Source organism: Leuresthes tenuis, unplaced genomic scaffold, assembly GCF_036924035.1.
Source record: "Leuresthes tenuis unplaced genomic scaffold, fLeuTen1.0.hap1 SCAF_14, whole genome shotgun sequence".
Classification (NCBI taxonomy): Eukaryota; Metazoa; Chordata; class Actinopteri; order Atheriniformes; family Atherinopsidae; genus Leuresthes; species Leuresthes tenuis.
This window is the reverse complement of record NW_027325368.1, coordinates 20,798,905-20,817,806: the sequence shown is the minus strand read 5'-3', so window position 1 is coordinate 20,817,806 and position 18,902 is coordinate 20,798,905. Positions and strand designations below refer to the sequence as shown.

At 42.4% G+C, this 18,902-nt stretch overlaps 1 protein-coding gene across 2 annotated transcripts in view; it reads right to left on the bottom strand.

Moving 5' to 3' along the window:
- Positions 1–18,902, bottom strand: part of slc6a9 (solute carrier family 6 member 9) — a 61,407-nt gene that overhangs the window by 29,743 nt on the left and 12,762 nt on the right. Inside the window, exon 1 of one of the 2 annotated variants that reach the window (XM_072364054.1) lies at positions 15,062–15,307. The exons of the other annotated variant lie outside the window; for it this stretch is intronic. Coding sequence (XP_072220155.1) covers positions 15,062–15,103 — 42 coding nt within the window. The 5' untranslated portion in view covers positions 15,104–15,307. Of the gene's footprint in view, positions 1–15,061; positions 15,308–18,902 lie in introns of those variants that run through there. 2 annotated transcript variants of the gene reach the window in all.

Here is an 18,902-nt window from a genome sequence, read left to right as displayed (position 1 = left end):
ACTCCCAAACCAGATCGATCTAAATCAAACTTCCACCATAAAACCCTGAGATTCAGGCTGCCAAAGTCTAATTAAATGATTTTCATATAACCTTTTCTTGCTGGTTGATCATCGTTCCAGACTGTGCAGCTGCAGACCCTCACATCTAAACTCAGGACATCTACTCCTCTCGCTGTTCTTAAAAATGTTGAACAGAGGCTACATTCACACAGACTGACAGGAAATCCGCACAATCATACTGTAATTACACATAGTTGCAAACAAGACCTGTGCTTTTTTTCATTAAGTGGTTATTGAAAACAGACATTAGCAGGACTACTCTGACCAGTTAAAAGTCTAGACTGGAGTGAAAACAACAGCATTAGGCTGAATCAGTGTGAGATCAAGATCAACCCAGACTTCAATTATTTTTGAACAAGCACATGTTACGTAAGATGTTACCTTTTGACATTCCGTCTCTTTTAAAAACAGGCATTAACTAAAAAAATTGTGAATCAAAAAGGCGAAGCTGAGACCATTTTGAATCCTGGGTAGAACAAAAAATGTCATAAGTGCTTCTTAAATTGGCATTAAGAACGGTCGAGCTGTGTTGGTGAACTGGGGTGGAACTGCGTAGAGTGAGAAAGACGAGGTGACACGGGGATGAGATGCAGGAAATGTCTTGTCGGCACAGACATCTGTCTAAACACTGAGAAGGGAAAGGTCAAACCAGTGTGTACGTGTGGTCTTTTTTAAACAGTAACAAGATTGTGTCAAAAATACTAAAACCTCTGCTTGTAAGCAGAAACAATACTGGAAATACACTGAGCGCTCAACAGCTGCTTAATATGTGTGTCCCTGCACATGCAAATAAGCAGCTCCAATTTACATATTTACATACGATAGAAAAAAATCGGCGTTTTCGTGCTTGAGAGCATATTTACGTGCCTGCAGTTCCTGCCAGTTTGTTAGAGGCAGCTTTGGTCTGAAAATCTCTCACTCAGCAAGTGGTTCAGATTTGCAGGCGATTTCTACATCCTGCTCCCAGGAAATATCCAGCTTCCGCATCTTTATCTCCACCCAACTTCAACCTCAAATCAGGTCGCATTTGCTGTACCCAGTAAGCAAGGAGTTGAACCTTTTCTCTCACTGTTTTTTGCCTTGTGATGAAAAAGTCATTTGTCATCATTAATCTATAAAGTCCTCTTAACAAAGGAACAAAGGACAAAGGAAGTGTAGGTATCTAAGAATAAAACTTCTGGTCAAGTATTCCGTGTGTGCTGGTCTGAGCAGGGTTGCTAGTGTTAGCTCTGAGTGCAGGTGTGGTGTTATTCTGTAATAATAAGCTTCAGGGGTTATTGAGCACGGACAATATCAAAAGAGACAGCCCTGCAGAAGAGGGAGGTGTGGTGGAACCAAGTGGGTCATTCCATCCCCAAAAACAGGCCAATCAGGACAGAGGTGTGAATTCATGGTATCAAAACAATTTGGTTTACTGTCTGTCGCCTAAAAGCAAAAGATCTGGACTTCTCTTTCACAAAAATCTTTCTTACAAGTCTGAAACGAACAACTCAGCACGAGTTGCTGAAGAGGCAGACAGAGCCAATAAAACCTTTTTTCTTTGGTGGGCCCAGCAGCCAGCATACCGCTCAACTTTTTTTCTTCACCTGAAATATGTGTTTTTGTGCTTCTGCAAGTTCAGTGACCCAAAGCCCTTACTTCCATTAAACTAAAGTACATCTTCTTTACATTTAAGCTGCAATAATGCAAACATATGGTTTGAAGAAAAGGCACTAAAAAAGTCTTTCACTCCAGAAACTGTTTCCCAAAGCGAACTTCTCTGCTTAATACTGTATTAGAGTCTGTCCAAGGTTTCCCATCCAATAATCAGGCTCCTAGTCATTCAAAGTGGCACACGTAATCTCTCTTGCTCCACCTAAACAGAGTTTGGTAAACATGTCTGTCTGCAGTGGCTGAGTCCACCAGGCTATTATAGAGCATAAAGCCCACCGGATCCCCCCAAAACTGGGCAGCTCAAAGCGTCCTTTATGAGTGGGCTGTGGGGTGAGAGTAATAGGCCTAAAGACAGTGTAAACCGTGGCTTCTCAACCTGCTACCATTGGGGCCACATACCAAAGAATCCCATTGGGCAGGGATTGAATAAATCCCCCTCCACGGCTGATTAATTGGATCCAATGGCTGGGGGTGTCAGAACGATGAGAGAGGAGGAGGACGATGAGAGAAAGTCGGATGCTGTGAGATGAAGAGCGGAACAGGGGATAGAAACATCGATCCATACGTCCATCTCCAAAGAAAAAGCGGAACCTCTTTCGTTCCACAGCTTCTATGCATCAGAAAATAATAAAAGACATCTTTTCCTAGCCAGGTCCAAAAATTTGAGAAATACATCTAACTGAAGTATAACTACAATGAAAAATATTATGACTTTGATCATTTATCTTTAAAAAACTAAGTCAAAATGCTAAAAAGCGTGTGGAACACTAAGGATACACCACATTTTAGTAAAACTATCTTTAGCAGCAATGACTTGAAGTAATCATTTTCTCTGTCATGTTATCAGTTCATCAGTTTTCTTGAGATCCAAACGCAGCACTTCAGTCAGGTTGAGGTCTGGACTTTGACTGAACCATTGCACCATCTTGATTATTTTATATTTCAGCCTTACTGTTGTAGATTCGATCTAGAGATCGTTGTAGATTCGTCGTAGAGATCATTGTCCTGTTGCATGACATCATTTTGTAGTGGCCTCACATGACTGCAGGCCCACACCATCACCTGTCCATCACCGTGCCTGACAGTTGGTTTGTGCTGATAAACAGTGTCATATACATTATGATTATCTCCGCAGGACATTGTTCCAGAAGTCTTGAGGTTTCTTACGATGCAAATTTACAAACCTAAGCTGTGCTGCCATGTTCTTTTTCTCCTACCACCCTTCCAAAGAAGCCATCCTTGTTCAGTGTTTTTCTAACTGTACGGTCATGAACTTTAACATTTGACTGAGGCCTGTGGAGTCTGAGATGTTGCTTTTTTTTTTCAGTTTCTCTGAGCATTGCACAATCCGACCTTGCGATGACCCTAAACAAACCAGCCATACATGTTCAGTCTTCTGATATATTAAACCTCAGCGGGTCAGTGAGTCGGTCACTGAATCAAGCATCTTCAGTTCACGCTACTATAGTTGAAAAGCATCTAAGAATCCGGACTTATTGGCATTCAACAAATGCTTCCTTGGACATTTCACAGCCATTACTCAGTCCAAACGTGTTGTTTGTATGCATCCACAGCATATAAACATCCCTACAGTGAGAAGAAGCACAGCAATAAGAGGCAGTATATCTAGGTTTGCACGAGACTGAACAACGATGGCAAACAAAAGCACTCTGACTGCATATAACTGTACGATTTAACCCTGATCTGTTCCCAAGCCGACACATCTTTCAATTCTAAAGGTAAAGGAGATGAGATTATGAACACTATGAACCGAAGGGCCCACAAGTAAACGAGGAGTCTATCCAAAACACAGCAGAGTAGTTTGGGCATTGCTGTCCCTCAGCAATTTCAGCAGCAAAATTTACCTTAAAATCACTATTTTACAGACAGCTTTTCAATTTTTCCCATTAGTCCCATTTATCTCCCTACCTTTAGAGAATTCTTCATGATGAGAAACTGATTAGAAGCTGCATAAGCCCTTACAATCGACCAAAAAGTCAGATGACGGACCAACTTCTCAACCTCTGAGATACTTATAGCAACAAACTTACCAGGCTGGAATCCTCAAATACTTTTACCAGGGGAAGAAGGGGAGGGAGCAGCGTGTGCGGACATCAAGGAAAGCAAGGTGGGGGTCGGTGCGGTGCGACGAGGGGCGTGGTCAGGGCAAAGGTTAAGGGCTCGGCATTTTGTGACTTCAAACTTTTCACTGGGTTGGAACCGTGCCAGCTTCTGAATGCACGTATGTGTTTGAGTGCTCATTTCCTAAATAAACATTCTCATGTGGATTAATACAGGTGCACTTATCCCACAGTTGGATTCCAGGAGAGATTACCTGAGATGCATTTTCTGTGTGCTGCAGCCAGATTTATGATCCATGTAAATGGCATAAACAAACTGATTTATTTTGGGTATTGCACGCAGAGGCGAAATCAGTTTGGACGGCCTCCTCTACTGTCCATTCCCTGCAAGTGTTGGATGACGGTACCCTGTCAAAGCATTGTGAAGATAATCTCCCAATGCAATGCAGAAATAGGCTGTTCTGATTAAACAATGGTATTACGTGAGCTCGAGCGGATGAGGGAGATTGGAACAGGCGGACTGAAATAGAGATGGACACCGAGAGCTCTGAGAGGAGGACAGGGTGAGAGAAGTAGAGACAGAGGGACAAGGGGCAATGATGGCTGATTTGAGAAGAGAGGCGGGCGATGTCTACTAGGAGCTGCTGTAGCCATGTGCGCCCCCCCACCCCCCACCCCCAACCCTTTTGCTTGATCACTCATTTGCTTGACAAGTTCATTTGTGCATAGGCCTTCATCAGGGTATGGCAGTCAAGTGATGCGCGAGACTGGCCTGCGGAGCTGTTGGCCCTCGCAAGCTGTTCACCTGCATCCCTTTCACCCAGCCCACAATACTCCACTCACACACACACACACACACACACACACAAGGGCACACAACTTTGAACATGAGCACAGACATAGCAGCCAGTAATGCCAGCAGCGTGAGCAAATGGTGCCTAAATACTGGGTTCAAGCTGCTGTATTTCCACAACATCAGCTGTGGAGCTGAAATCCAAACAGCTTATTGGACTTGTTGTGCTGATTGTAGGTTTAAACAATTAAAAAACTATGCACACACGTTCCAAAGACAAAAATGAAAAAGTTAGGCGTTTGCTTGATTTTCAAATCCTAATAAAAAGTTAAATCAACTGGAAGTAACTGGCCTACGTGTGTGTCCTGCATTCACAAAGAACATAAAAGTGTCTGTTCTAACCAAAGAATCCTTAATGATGTTAAATGTTAGAAAACCTTCATGTTTTTTCCCCATTTGTGTTTGAAAAGGTTTGCTATATTCTGATTCCTGTGTCAGAGGCCGGAACATCAACAGTGAAAACAATTTCAGTCCAAATTGATTTATGAGTTTTGTCCTGTGACTTTTTTTTTTATTTTTCCCTCTTTTTGGAACCAGCTGTAGTTCTTTAAAAACAACACAATGTGAGAATAAATCTGAATGATCTACTGTGGCTCCTGGTTTTGTGGCTGTAATCATTCTGCCGTACTTTCCTTTTCTCTCACTTTCAGAAAAGCAAAAAACAAAGACTCAAGCTCAGTCACCAATCTTTCCCTCAGCTTTGCTCTCGTTTCAGACGTCTCAGCCACAGCAGCCGCCGTTAACAAACATCTTCATGGAAATCTTCATCCCTCAATCCTCGTACCGCACAGCGAGTGTGCTGCTTCAACAAAAGTGTGCGTACTGCCACAGACACACTATCAGCCCTTAACCCCACCCCCCCGCACGTGTTTCCTTTCTAACAAGGTGAGCACTGCCTCGACAAGCCTCATCTTCAGCTCTTTTCTCCCCTGCTCTGTGCTTCCTACAAATCCATGACAAAGCTGATGAATACGCCTCATCAGCCATTTTCTCCTCACCCAGTTTCTGAGTTCTGCTTAAACTTCACCTTCTTTCCAAAACTTGCAGCACAATGAAATGCAAATGTGGAGCATGCAGAATAATGCAGTGGCTCCCTTTTAACTGCTGAGGAATGTTTCTTTGCTTCGTAAATCACACAAGGCACATTCAATGTTGGTTTTCTGAATAAAACACCATGTTTAATGCAGATGTGGTGCCATAAAAGTGCTCTGATTCTGGTTTAACCTCATCCTTGTAATGCTGAACTGTAACTACTTGCAATATTCAAGTGTTCTACCTCTATCATTCTCCCCATTTTGAGAAATCTGTCTACCCTGGACACTGTCCTGGAAACAGCTTAACAAAGTTTCTCATCTGTACTTAGAGTGTTGGTGTGTATGTAACGATGTTATATTGAGTCACAGATTGTATGAAAGAGGCTTCAAAACAGGCCCTTTTCATATCAGACACACAAATTGTCCTCTAGTGGTCAACGTAAAGAAAAAGCACTGGGGAAAGGCTAATTGCAGCCATTTTCCTGTCCAGTTGTATAGAATGTCCACATGAAATTACAGTGAAAGAACAAGATTAATAATAGTGGTCGGTCTGGTGGTGGTCATTTTTGTAAAAGAACGTAAAAGACAACTGCTGTGCATGCACTCCATACAGCACACAGCTTCCCATCATTTCAAGACAAATGCTGGTTAAATACCAGCGGGAATATTTCACTTAACTGTGTTCAAAACACAAGTGCTTCACTTTTCAGTTTTATTCATATGGCACCAAATCACAACAAATGTCGTCTCGACGCAAGGGATCAGTTTGACTGTCAAGCTAGTAGTTTGTTAGCATGTTCGCTGATTCGTTGATCCAACATCTTGGTACATAGAGTGGTTTATACTGCAAAATAAGTAAATAAATAAACCAACATACATTTAAACGTACTTGAGGATAAATTCCACAGGCGGGAACAAAAGAAATATGATGGAGACCTATTGGAGACTATAGGAATTCTAATGAGAATGAACAGACTTCACATACAAATGTAATTTAAATCAGGACCTTTGACTTGTACAGCACAGGTGAAGCTAATGGTGTTAATGATGGTTAAGAACCATTAAGAATCCATTAAGTAGGAGTTCAATGCAACCAAGAAATGATGGAGTCTCAACTTGCTCATTTGTGTCTGTTTAAGTTGTAAGCACAAAGCTTAGGTGGAGCTAGGTTATAAATAACTCGGTTTGACTGAAATCTTCCCTCTGATGTACCCAACTTCAATTAAACTTTGTCACTCCGATGCTATCAGTAGCTAATGTGGCTGACTGTCAGTTGAGAAAAGGGTCTACTGTAGTTTTACCCCATTTCTGTATTTTTAATCAAGACAAGGAATATGAATTGCATAATGCAAAGCTGCTTCCTGCTTTCCTTTTTTTATTTCAAACACTGACTGGGTGTAAAGATAGATGCCACGACATGAATTGCAGTTACTGCCAGACACAGTGAAGGATGCCAGCGTGCATTACTGAGATATTTTAATTTCACTTTCCTGTAATGGGGGGCGGCGGTGACGCATCAACCATCTTTTTAATATAGCCTATATTTTCAGCTAAGTATATAGTAAAAGGTGACAGAGCTTCAAAGGGCCCTTTGCTGCTGTAAAAATATGGCTTGTACATGGTACATTGAACTGGACTGGAAAACTGTACACTGTGCCAAATTTGAACCTGTGCAGAAACGCTGGCAGCAAATTCTGAATGAATCTATTCAGCAAGCTCCAATATCCTGTAGAGGTATCATTTCACTCATGACAGCCCATGCAAATGCAGGATTTACTGCATAAAGAAGAGATTAACTGAGCAGTGTAAATGTAAATGTAAAGCAGCAGCAATAACAACATAAATGGATGTCTTAAAAAAACAAACAATGATATCTCTGCTGACACATTACATATTACAAATTTACCTCCACTGTTGGTATAATTCAGTAAAAAGCTTGAGTTCATCCAATGAAGTTAGGTGGAGTGACAATGACCTTTATTGACCTTTCCCACAGTGTTAGGCCTGCCATGTAGCACCTCACAAGTCTGAATGTGAAGTGGCTTACTGCCATTTTCACACAGAAAGGCAGATCTGAACTCACCACAATGGTCCACTTAGTTCTGGTTTGTAACGAAGAGTTCCAGGAACCACAATAAATGGCTGTCCACAAAAGTGTGGTACAGTCGAAGGTCAGGGGCTCCAAAAGCATTTTACCTTTAAGATTAGCTTGGTGCAGATTAATTGCATTTTGGGAAACCACATTGGGTCCGAATACAGATATCTTGAAGTGTCTTTGTCTTTCTGCATGTCTGCGTCTCTGTTTTATGAACTGAGATCAGTTAAGGCCTGCTCATAGCTATAAGTACTGATATTGGAATGCATCCATGTCAGTCCTAATCTCAGCTGCCAAACACCCAAGACTGGAAAAAAACTGCCCTGTGTCAATAAAGGCTTTGAGCTGTTCACCTTTGTCATGACCCCTGCATTCTTTAAGAGAGTGTTTTTTGCCCGAGGAGGGAAACTCTAGAAGAGTTACTGACCATTTTGCTCACTAACCCTAAAATTCTGAGCAAAACTTCACGAAGCAAATAAACCCAATGATCAAATTTTAACTTTAACCCTTTTTGAAATGATGCTTGTAAGCTTGTAAGTGAAGGGACATTAAGTTCATCTAAACATTGTCTTGTTTTACTACAGTTTTGGGATCCACCCTCTTTTGAAATATGATAAACAATGAAAAATAGCATTTACATTATACAATCAGTTATAGCAAAATGGTGCAAAAAAAAAATAAAAGTGCTTTAAAAGTTGATTAAACAACAACCTTTCTTGGTAAGCAAACTAAGAAAAAGCTTTCTGCCGAGTGACCACGAGGTCTGAACCTCTTAACCTGAGTCAGCGTCTGTCTCCGTCTTTCCTGTTGCTACCAGTCATTTTTAGCATCTCTGAAGTGTAAAACACATTCTCAAAATTACCTCTTAGTGTCTTGTTTCAGTGAAGTTATTTGGCTGCTGTGAACTATCCCACCACCCATTCATCCATTCATCCATCTATATATCCATTTTCTACACCGGCTTCTACTGTTCAGGGTGTTGGAGGGGTGAAGCTTGTGCCAGCTGTCATGTGGTGAGAAGCAGGCAGACAGTCCCTCACAGGGCAGTTGAATGATGCCTAAGGTCATGAAAGGGGATTCAATAACTGGTATGTGATGAAGCAGAAATGTAGCAAGATGTGCTAAAACAAAGCGTTGCTGGTTGGCTCTCCTGTTAACTCTGCTTTCCGATGGTTACTTATCAGGAGTCATCATCATGTCTGCTGTTACATTCATTGACCAACTGTGTTTAAACATGATAGGCAAAATAATTTGATTCCATGTAATCTATGTGACAAATTTACAACATAAAGTCATTTCAGGGTACTTTGAACAGACAGGAATCTAAATATTCCCTCTGACCAAGTAGCGTCGCCATGTGCTTCCTAAAAGGAAAACTCTGGTATTTTTAAACCTAGACCTTATTTCTGGCATGAAATACGCTCATCTACATCACCGAGAACAGTTTGGTGAAAGTCGGCGTCCTTCGGAAGATATTTAGATTCCTCCAGATCCATATAACGGCGCTGCTGCAGCACAGTTTATTTACTCCGTGTTCTGTGACGGTCGGCTAACTTCACACGGCGTTTGCCACTGATAGTTTTGTGCAACATGGCAGGATATTTATCAAATTTTAACGACATGGACGACAACTTTGAGTACGATGGACGTTCTTACCGGAGTGAATGAGCTGTGCTGCAGCGGCGGGCGTCGATGACATCATCCCAGTGGACGAGTGTGTAGAAAGCCCTCTATAAGCCCCCCGATAGCCGCCAATAACAACAACACAGCAGCTATGAACTGACAGAGCTATAGTACGCGTTCATTCATTCATTTGTCTTAAAGTATTGGTGAAATAAAGACAAATAATGCCTTATTTAGAGGTTGTATTGTCAATGCCCTGTTCACTCCGTTATTATGGATATACGCGGATCTCGAGTAATCTAAATATCTTCCAAAGGACGCCGACTTTAACCAAACTGTTCTTGGTGAGTAGATAAACTTATTTCATGCCAGAAATAAGATCTAGGTTTAAAAATACCGGAGTTCCCCTTTAATCTAGGAAATGGTCTGAAGTTCAGAAAAATCCCTTCAGGGAGTGTTGCCTCTCAGGCTAGATTAAATGCAGATTACATATAAAACAGAAAAAAGGTTCACCAGAGGGTAACAAGATAAGTTAACCAGAACAAGCTGTCCCTGGGTTGGCTAACTGTTTCCCTCTTTTTGCTCTATGCTAGGCTATATGATTGGTAAACTTTTGCCTGATATGTAATACAGACATACACTCTTTAGAACTCTTTGTTTAAACTTCAATAATTTCGTAGAGGCCTGAACGAACGCTATGTTGTGGATCTTCTAACTTTTGCTTCACTTTTGCATCAGTAACACGGACTATGTTTCAGCATGGACATTCTGTGGTAAAGAAAATGTAGCGATGCAGTAAATAACTGTGTTCCAAACACATTCTTTACATAACATTGCATCTCTATGACAACATATTTATTCTCATGCTATCTTTAGAGGCCAATTTATGCCAGATTAAGATACATGTGGACTTGAAACTGCACAATATAATTAGCTGGTTGGGTTTAACATTTAACATGGGTTTAACATGCAAAAGAGTTTTGTGAAGCAAGCACACATCTGTGCCCGTTAGAAATATAACAGATAGGCTATGCCAAATGTCAGAATTGTCTTTCAGAAGCCTTACAATTGTTTTTCAACAAGGCTTTTTAGATAGTTTTGAATCAGCCGTCCTCTGATAAATAATTTCCCATAGCTTTAATATCTGGCTTTTCTCCATCATATAAATTCACTTTTCATTGAGAAAATTAAAGGAACAAAGCAAAAGATTCAACTTAGTTCCATATGACGTTTCTACTTTTAGCTCATTTAGTTCATTTAACAGGCTCTGTTTTCAGTCAGTGGTTACAGATAGGTTTCATGGCACCTGTACCTGTGTCTTACCTGTAAGCAGTGAAGTGGGCCCCCTCTGCAGACTGCAAACCAACCCGTGACCAACGGAACCTGTTGGACTGAACCAGCTCTAAGTGGTGTTGGTCTTGTTTGTTTTTGGTAGTTATTAATAACAATATACTGATAAGTTTAAAGGCTAGCCCAATGTAATGGCATGATTTGGGGGACTTAACTGTATGATACAGTTTTAGTATTCAAACCCTGGCATACAAAAAGTAGGGGAACAAAAGTATTTTTTGAATAATGGGGGTGCAGTTGCTCCATTGATCAGATGCCTATGACAGTGTTCCATCAAACATTGTTAAAAAAATCTTAAATTTGATTTGTTTCAGATGGTGTAAAAATCTGCTCCTCTGGCAGCCCCATTTTGTGACCCTATTAGCGTAGCTTGCTAAAGTAGCTAGCTTAGGAATCCTGTCTACTTCAATGGTCCAACGCACCCTTCTTGCAGGTCGCAGCAAGGGGGCACTCGGACTATTGGCTCAAACTGAAAATGAAACTGAATTATCCCAGAGGATATGTGAGTTTTTGTTATTTTGGCAACATTGAAGAAAAAACTGATAACTTGCACACAGCAAGTCAAAAAGATTTTCCTCAAGCCCTCTCATTAGCATCGCTGTGCTCCTCTCACCTTACTAATCAGTTGACCTCTCCACTCAGTTAATAGCCTTAATTCTTCTGTTCATCTGCACAATGCACATATAATCAATTTGCTGTGTGCTGTATACTATTAGTGAGTGCTTAGGCAAGGCAGCTGTGAGCCCGGAAGCCAAACTTAGTGAAGTCAGAGGCAGACAGAAGGTTAGAGCGACCACAGGGAAATGAATAAGGGGCACAAACATAGACACGTATACACAAACATTTTTTAAATCTATTTCTGTCGCTTTTCCACATGTGTCTGTTCCCCTGCTTGCTAAACCTTGGTGCAACGCGTAAACACAGCTACTTTGCACTTCCGCTCCATAAACTGCAACACCTGCCCCCAGATGAGGAGAGTTATTCTGTTTGTTTGTGTGTGTGTGTGTATGTGTGTGTGTGTGTGTGTGTGTGTGTGTGTGTGTGTGTGTGTGTGTGTGGGCCCCTGCTGGCTTCCAACCCCAGATGTAGCGTACTGAACTGTATATATGTAGCCATCGTAATGTTATGTATGGCGTTCGTGGATGTTTAACGGTCGATTTAATTTCAATACGTTTCATAGCACTTTTCTTGCAACGTGTATTTTAAAATAATCCTGCCTGAACACCAGCCTGCGCTCGGTTTCTGATAACCGAACTAAAAGGGGTTATTTTAGGAGAACATAAAAATTCTTCACTGAAACCTTGGCAGCCCGCAAGGCAGACAGGCTAAATATGTCTAGGTACACTCATATAGATAAGACAGGTAGGTGTTGGAGTGCAGTAATCTCGAGTCCTTCCAAATGTGCAGGTAAAGCACAACTCCGCTGCATGTAGCAAGTAAAACTATGCTTTACCGGATAATTTGCTGAGATTACACAGAATCAGAGTAGTGACAGGGTAATCAGCGCTGTTGTATGGATACAGATATGGAATCATCTAATCTTATCTTTGAGTAAAAGGATGTCAAAGCCAATCACCAGTGTTCACTTAGCAATTACCAGATCCATCTGAACTTCTTATTACTCCAATTACTATTCGAGCATGTCTTGAAATCACACACATGACCTCAGACTATTGTCCCAACATGGTGAGGTCAGTTTACCGCTGTGAGGAATGTAATGAAGAAAGGGAAATGGAGGAATGAGATTTTGATCAGAGCAAAAACAGCCTAACTACTTCTGAGTCAGGACATTTTAGAAGCATTTGAAGGAGGTGGGACGTGTTTTTCCTATATAACAAAATGCTAGAGCGTTAATCACAGAGCATTCTCCAGTGCTCTGTGGCAAACAAAAGCTGGCCCAACTTTAATGCAGGTCCAACTCTGGTATATCTTTCATCAACGTTAACCACAGTTCCAATTCTGTTTTGAGATGATTGCAATTTTTTTTTACTTGGTGCCAAATGAATATTTGTGAAAAACATGTTTTTACGTCCTGCTGAGGTGCATCCATCCAACAAATTGAACCAAAGTATAAGGGGGACTTTGCCCATTTTCAAAAAGCAATTTGTGTCTTACCAGCACAACAAAAAAAGTCCTCCTGCAAAGCAAACAGAGGCGCTCATATTTCAATAACAACCTCTGCTGTACATGAAGACATTACAACGGTTTAAAGCAAGCGTGACCTTCCAGAACTGAGCAGAGGATGCGGTGATATTGGAGTCTGTGTCTATGAATTAAATGAACAACATACTGGATCTTTGGGGTCATAAGATAGGGCTAACGATGGTATTATTAATGAATAAAACTATGCATCTTCTCCCATAGCGGTGTACGCTGTAATGAACCCCTCTGCCTTCTGTTATTTCAGTTGTGCGAGTTTAATAATAAACATAAAACAGAAAGAGCATCTTTTCAAAAGTGCGAAAACACTCCGATTGACCTGATGGTTTAGTAGACTTAAAGTTGCATGACGGATATTCCGTTTGATTCAATTACAAATTCATTCCATTTGTTCTGACTGTTAATGAGAAAAACAATATCTGCTTTTGCCACTTTGGAGGGGTCTGAATGTTATTCAGCCTCTGCGCATGACAAGAGTAAATGTCACATGTAATAAGTTTCTGGCGATGAGTGAAGGAGCCATCTGGGTAAATCCAGTTTGCGGGTTAAAAACTGCAAAGTTTTAACAGCAGCATATGAGTTATTTCTTACAGATCACAGCAACAAAACACATTCATACTTCAGATTAAAACTGATGGAAAGAGGTGTGGAGGAACTTAATACTCACAAACTTTAACCATGAAGGCACGTATGACTTTCTAAAAAGTCAACGATTAGAAAATCAACTCTTCAGTCTGTAGCAGGCTTACTGATACTGAAGCAAACGTTCCATTTGACAGGAGATGAGAAAGGGGATGAGTCAGTAATTAGGAACAAAAACTTGGGCGCATCTGCTCAGGCAGCACTATTTGCAAGTTCTAAAGACTTCAGAAAGACCTGTCAGTCAAAGCTTTGGCCTGTTAACAAATCACAGCGGTCCAGAATCACCGGATTATCGTGCGCACACACCCTCGCGCACGTCTAGGTGAGCCTACTTGCGCACACACTCAGAAGCTTTAAATAACTTCAGCCCTCCGCCTACAACAACCTTCCACTCCTGAAATCTGTGTGTGAGCAATTTAAGTGTCTGTTTCGTGTGTGTGTTTTTTTGTTTGGGCACCGGAAAAATCCACAAACATTTGTGTGTGCGTGTGCTCGTGAATGTGTGCGTGCGTGTGTGTGTGTGTGTGTGTGTATGATTGCCTAAAGACCCACAGCAAGCTGACTCAGCCTTGACAGTAGCAATCGGAAACAGGAGACAAGGACTTGGCTAACAACGTATGCCGGCAGCAAGGTCGGATGCACACACACAATCACACCCTCACACACACACACACACAAGCACACACCTTTTTGTCTTTACCTGCTACAATGGAAATAACTGTATATCTTATCTTCAACAGATCAGAGGATTTAATTACTTCAGTCAGTCCACAGTTAATAAAGGAAAGCGGAGCGAGGGATGCATGTGCCAAAGTGTGCAATTAAATCTGCTTGTGGAGGGGTGGAGGGGTGGAGGGGGGGCATAAATATCGTCCTTTTCTGGACACTTCTACTTTTCTCCTCTGTCGCTCTCTTTCACACACACGGCAGACCAGCCCACTTCCTTACCAACCCCATCTCTCACAGGCACTGCCCGGACTTCCCACTGCAATTACTTCTAAAAACTTTTCAGGGCCGCCACACGTGGTCGGGTTTTTAAAGAGCTGCGTCCCCCTCCTCACGTGGTGCGGGGGGTATTGAGTCGTCACCGAACCCCTGAATGATCACCGAAAAATAAGGCGGCGTAGACAATAGCTCGTCTTGATGAATTCAATTCTTTCAGGACCCTGTACCGTTGTCCAGGCAGCTCTGAGCAAAACAATCGTTGCTTTGATAGTCCAAGAAGCACACACTCACACTTAGTCGCTCTTAGAAACTCCCCCTAACTACTTCCGAATTAGGATCTAAAGATGATATACATCTCACCGGAACTTGGGATTCGGTTCAGTTTTTTTTTCTCCCTCCAAGTCTCCCCACTAAGACTTCAAACAAGATGTTTCCTCCGGCTTACACTGATGTGAGGTGCAACAAATGCAGAAGAAACATCAGCGCGCCTCTTTCCACGCGAGTCAAAAGGACAGCGTGAAAGAAAAAAAGATTTCAAACAAACAATATGACAGCTGGAACTGACCTGGTCTGCGGTGGAAGCGGCAATGGTGTTCGACTCGGACATGATTTGATGCTGTGACCCGGCGGTGCTTCTCTGCCTGCCACTGTAGACTCCTTCATTCACACCTTGCCTTTCAATTCCGCAGCGAAAGAGGGGGGAGAAAGCACAGTATACCCTCCCTTTTGCCCTGGCTTGATTAATGCCTGAATTACTTTCACCTCATTTCATCTGATGGAGCTCTGCTTCCTCTCCGCCTCTCCTGCTCATTCGGCATGGTAGCCCAGTCTCTCTCCCATCTCTCTCTCTCTCTCACCCCCCCTCCCTTCCCTCTGTGATCTCAGCTCTTCCTCCCTCCACCATCCATCCCTCCCTCCTTCCCTCTGCACTCTTACTTTTTACTCCCCCCTTCCTCACTTTCTCCTCTCCTTCGTTTACTTTCTCTCTTTCTGTTGCATTTCTCCATTCCAGAAGTATGCTCCCTCCCTCCCTCCTTCTCCTCTGTCACCCCCCCCCCCCCCCCCCCCCCAACTCCCACCACCTCCCAAAAATGACACAGGAGAGATCCACAGTCTTTCTGCTCTACCTCCACAATGAATGGCTCGTTGTCACTCCAGCACCTAGGCTGAATACAGAGCAAGTAAGTGGGAGGGAGGAGGACCCATGGTGGCGATGATGGTGGAGGGTACAGGAGAGGGGGTGTTGAACTTCAAGTTTAGCTGGCCGGAGTAAAGTGGGGGGGCGGGGGTCTGGGGTACCCATGGGTTTCGGCCAAGATTCTCTCTCTCTCTCTCGTTCCCTCACTCTTTCCCTCAACAAATGCAAGGAGACCAAAAGCAGAAAAAAAACGTGGAAATCCCAAGAAATGAGGAGCCCGCACGCCTTTCACCGGATCCCCCCCCGCACCCCGCTTTCTCTGTCTCTCTTATTTCTTCCGTTTGTTTTCAGGGGCGGCTGCTGCAACTCTGCAGACCACCAACAACTTCCCTTTCAGTAGTACTTGACTCTTCCAAATACTCGTTCGTCTCTACGCCCTGACACTGCCAATGAACCCCCCCCCCCAATCCCCCATCCCCTACCCTCTCGCCATGTCGCACCGAGAGGCCAGCCCACCTCCTTCGCCTTGCCTGCGACGTGTTCGCAGAGTTACACCCTTTCAAATTCAAGCGCCTTCCTCTTGAGCCTCTGATTTGATGCCCACACTGATGTGCCTGTTTGCCAGCATATGGCTAATGGCTGCACACAACGAAAAGAGCAAGGGGACACACGGACAAACGTAAGAGTGCATCCACAATAGGGGCGTGATTGAGGGACCCACAAAAACGTCGCTCATGCGGAAGTATGAGATGCTGTCTTTCAACAAGTCACTCAGGATTAATTCTCTGACAGGATGTGGTGCAAGGGATGTCAAAAGTTGACAAGCAACTGGCACCCGGCCTAATGGGTGTTTGATAGCTGCGGACAATGGCCGCTGCCGCTTGAGTGGAGGCCCTCAAGTTATGTTTAACACGAGACGAGCAACGCAGACAGGATGCTATTCATTTGTTCATCAGTTCAGAGCAATAGAATCTCATAGGGGATGCAATAAAAGAATAATTAGCATTCACCCGGCCTATTCAATGTGCTGAGAGGAAGTACTAAAAGCAAAGAAAAGAAGCGCTCCTGTCAAACAACTGCACATGTTGATACATGCAGAACAGACATATCACTGTTTAAGAGGCACTAAAGCAGTTTTTTTGCATTACAACTTCTTACGAGCACCAACTATCGACTTATATTGCATTCTGTAGGTAAACTCACCTTTGAAGAGTTGTGACACGGCATCTTAGTCCGAAGCCATTTTATTTTACTGTTAAACAATGAGGTGGCACTCTATTTTCCCTCACTGGAGAAAAAAAGAATAGAAAAAAATAGAAAATTGTCTGCTTCTTCGGTACCTGAGTGAACACCCACACTTTCACACCCTCGGATACAGGAGAAGCAAGCAAGGTGGTTTGATGGAGTGGAACAGAAAAGACACACCTGACACTGGGGCTTGCAAAACAACTACAATCTGCAGATCTGACACTAAAGCCACAAAGTACCCAAGCTGATGGTTTCTCACACTTACTCTGATGATATTTACAGCTTCGATGACACCAGTTATCAAAGCTGTATGCTGCAGAAATGCGTTGCCGACACGTAGACTAGTGTGTGAGTTTCTATGGTAACGCTACGTTGTGTCTTGAAACCTTCTAAGCTTTCCCATAGCGTTTCAATCAATTCCTGTCCCTTTTTTTAATTAACACTTTTTTTAATGTTTGATTTCTCTGTATTTCATCCAAGCAGCATTTGCTTAACTCAGCCTGGAACTGTAGACCGAACTATGGAAAGCGCCTGCACTTGCTGGTCATTGTTGGCATCTTCTTGTTGCCCTGTTGTGTTGAGGATATCAGAAGGTTTTTCAAAAGCAAGGAGGTGCAGGGAAGGGCTTCCATGACACACACACAAATAATTACAGCTATGTAAAATACACTTAATCTCAAACTGGTAAATGCTTATGTTATAACAGGTGGAAAGAAAACACCAAATCACTTTAAAAAACAGGCCCAATAAGATGTAATAATCCAGAGTAAATAATAGCCTTAAAATGCACAGTGCAGTGTACAAAGCTGGACAAACAGCAGGAGCAAAGAAGTCAGAATAGACTGCTGTGAACTGGCATTTTCCTCTTAAATGCCTTTAAAATAATGCAACTGTTGTATGAAGATCCAAAGACTCGACTGGACTGATCCTCCAACGATTTAACACCATACGAAAACACCAGTGGGGAGGTTATTTAACTCTGGATTGATCATCCAGTTTCGACCGCGGTGTAGTCATGCGCAACCCGCAGCCATTTTATGACGCATAGTGGTGTTGTGAAACATGACAGCCGTCATTACTTCTAAGAGGGAGAGCTGATTACGCTCGCTGCACTGGTCATTATAAATTGAGCAATTTGTGATGTCAACGCAGAGCCAAAACTGTTTATAACTGGGCTCGACTCACTGCAGTCAGTATATACAAACATTACTCTGCATTGCACCCCCAACACTCTTAAGTGCTAACTTAAGCAAAGTTAGCTGCTCCAAACTGTGAAGCAGGAACTCAGATGATGAATACGCAGCCATGGCCGGACCAGTTGCTGCAACACTGAGCAGAACTACCTCGGACTACAGCAAACACAACAGCAAACAGTTATTTTCAGCTCAGTTTATTTAACCTATCTGTGTTTGTCTTGTTGTGAGGTCGCTGCGCTACGCTAACTTTTAGTAGCTCTGCTAGCTTAAGCTGCTGTAACTACTTTCATGAAAAATTAGCTTGTGACGTCAGCAACTATATCTTAAATTGTTTCAAGAACCAAGGACAAACACGTGAAACCAGTCAAAAATGGTTTCTACAGATCAAGGTTTAAGTAGCCAACTAAGAGCTACTTGTGCTTTCTGAAACAAGACTGACGCCTATGAAAGGGAGGACAACACCCACTGCGGCCTGGGCGATATGGCAAAAAATATTATCACAGAGCTACTTTCTATACTGACCAATCTCAATGTTGATCGCAACATAGAGTTTGTTAATTCTGGCAATTTCAGAAATATAATAATAATGACCGTAACATAAACCAAATCCAGTTAAACTTTAGAAAAGAGTTTATTAACTGCAGTTAAAAGACAGCATATAAACACTCAATTGTGCAAACATACTTAGAAGCAATACCACTTTTCATCTTTTACATATTGTATTAATTTATTCTTCATCATTTTTACTGAATCCATATCGCCGACCTAGTGAGACAGTTTGGGAACATAATGCAAGTTCAGTCTCAGTGTCACCTGGCTTTCGG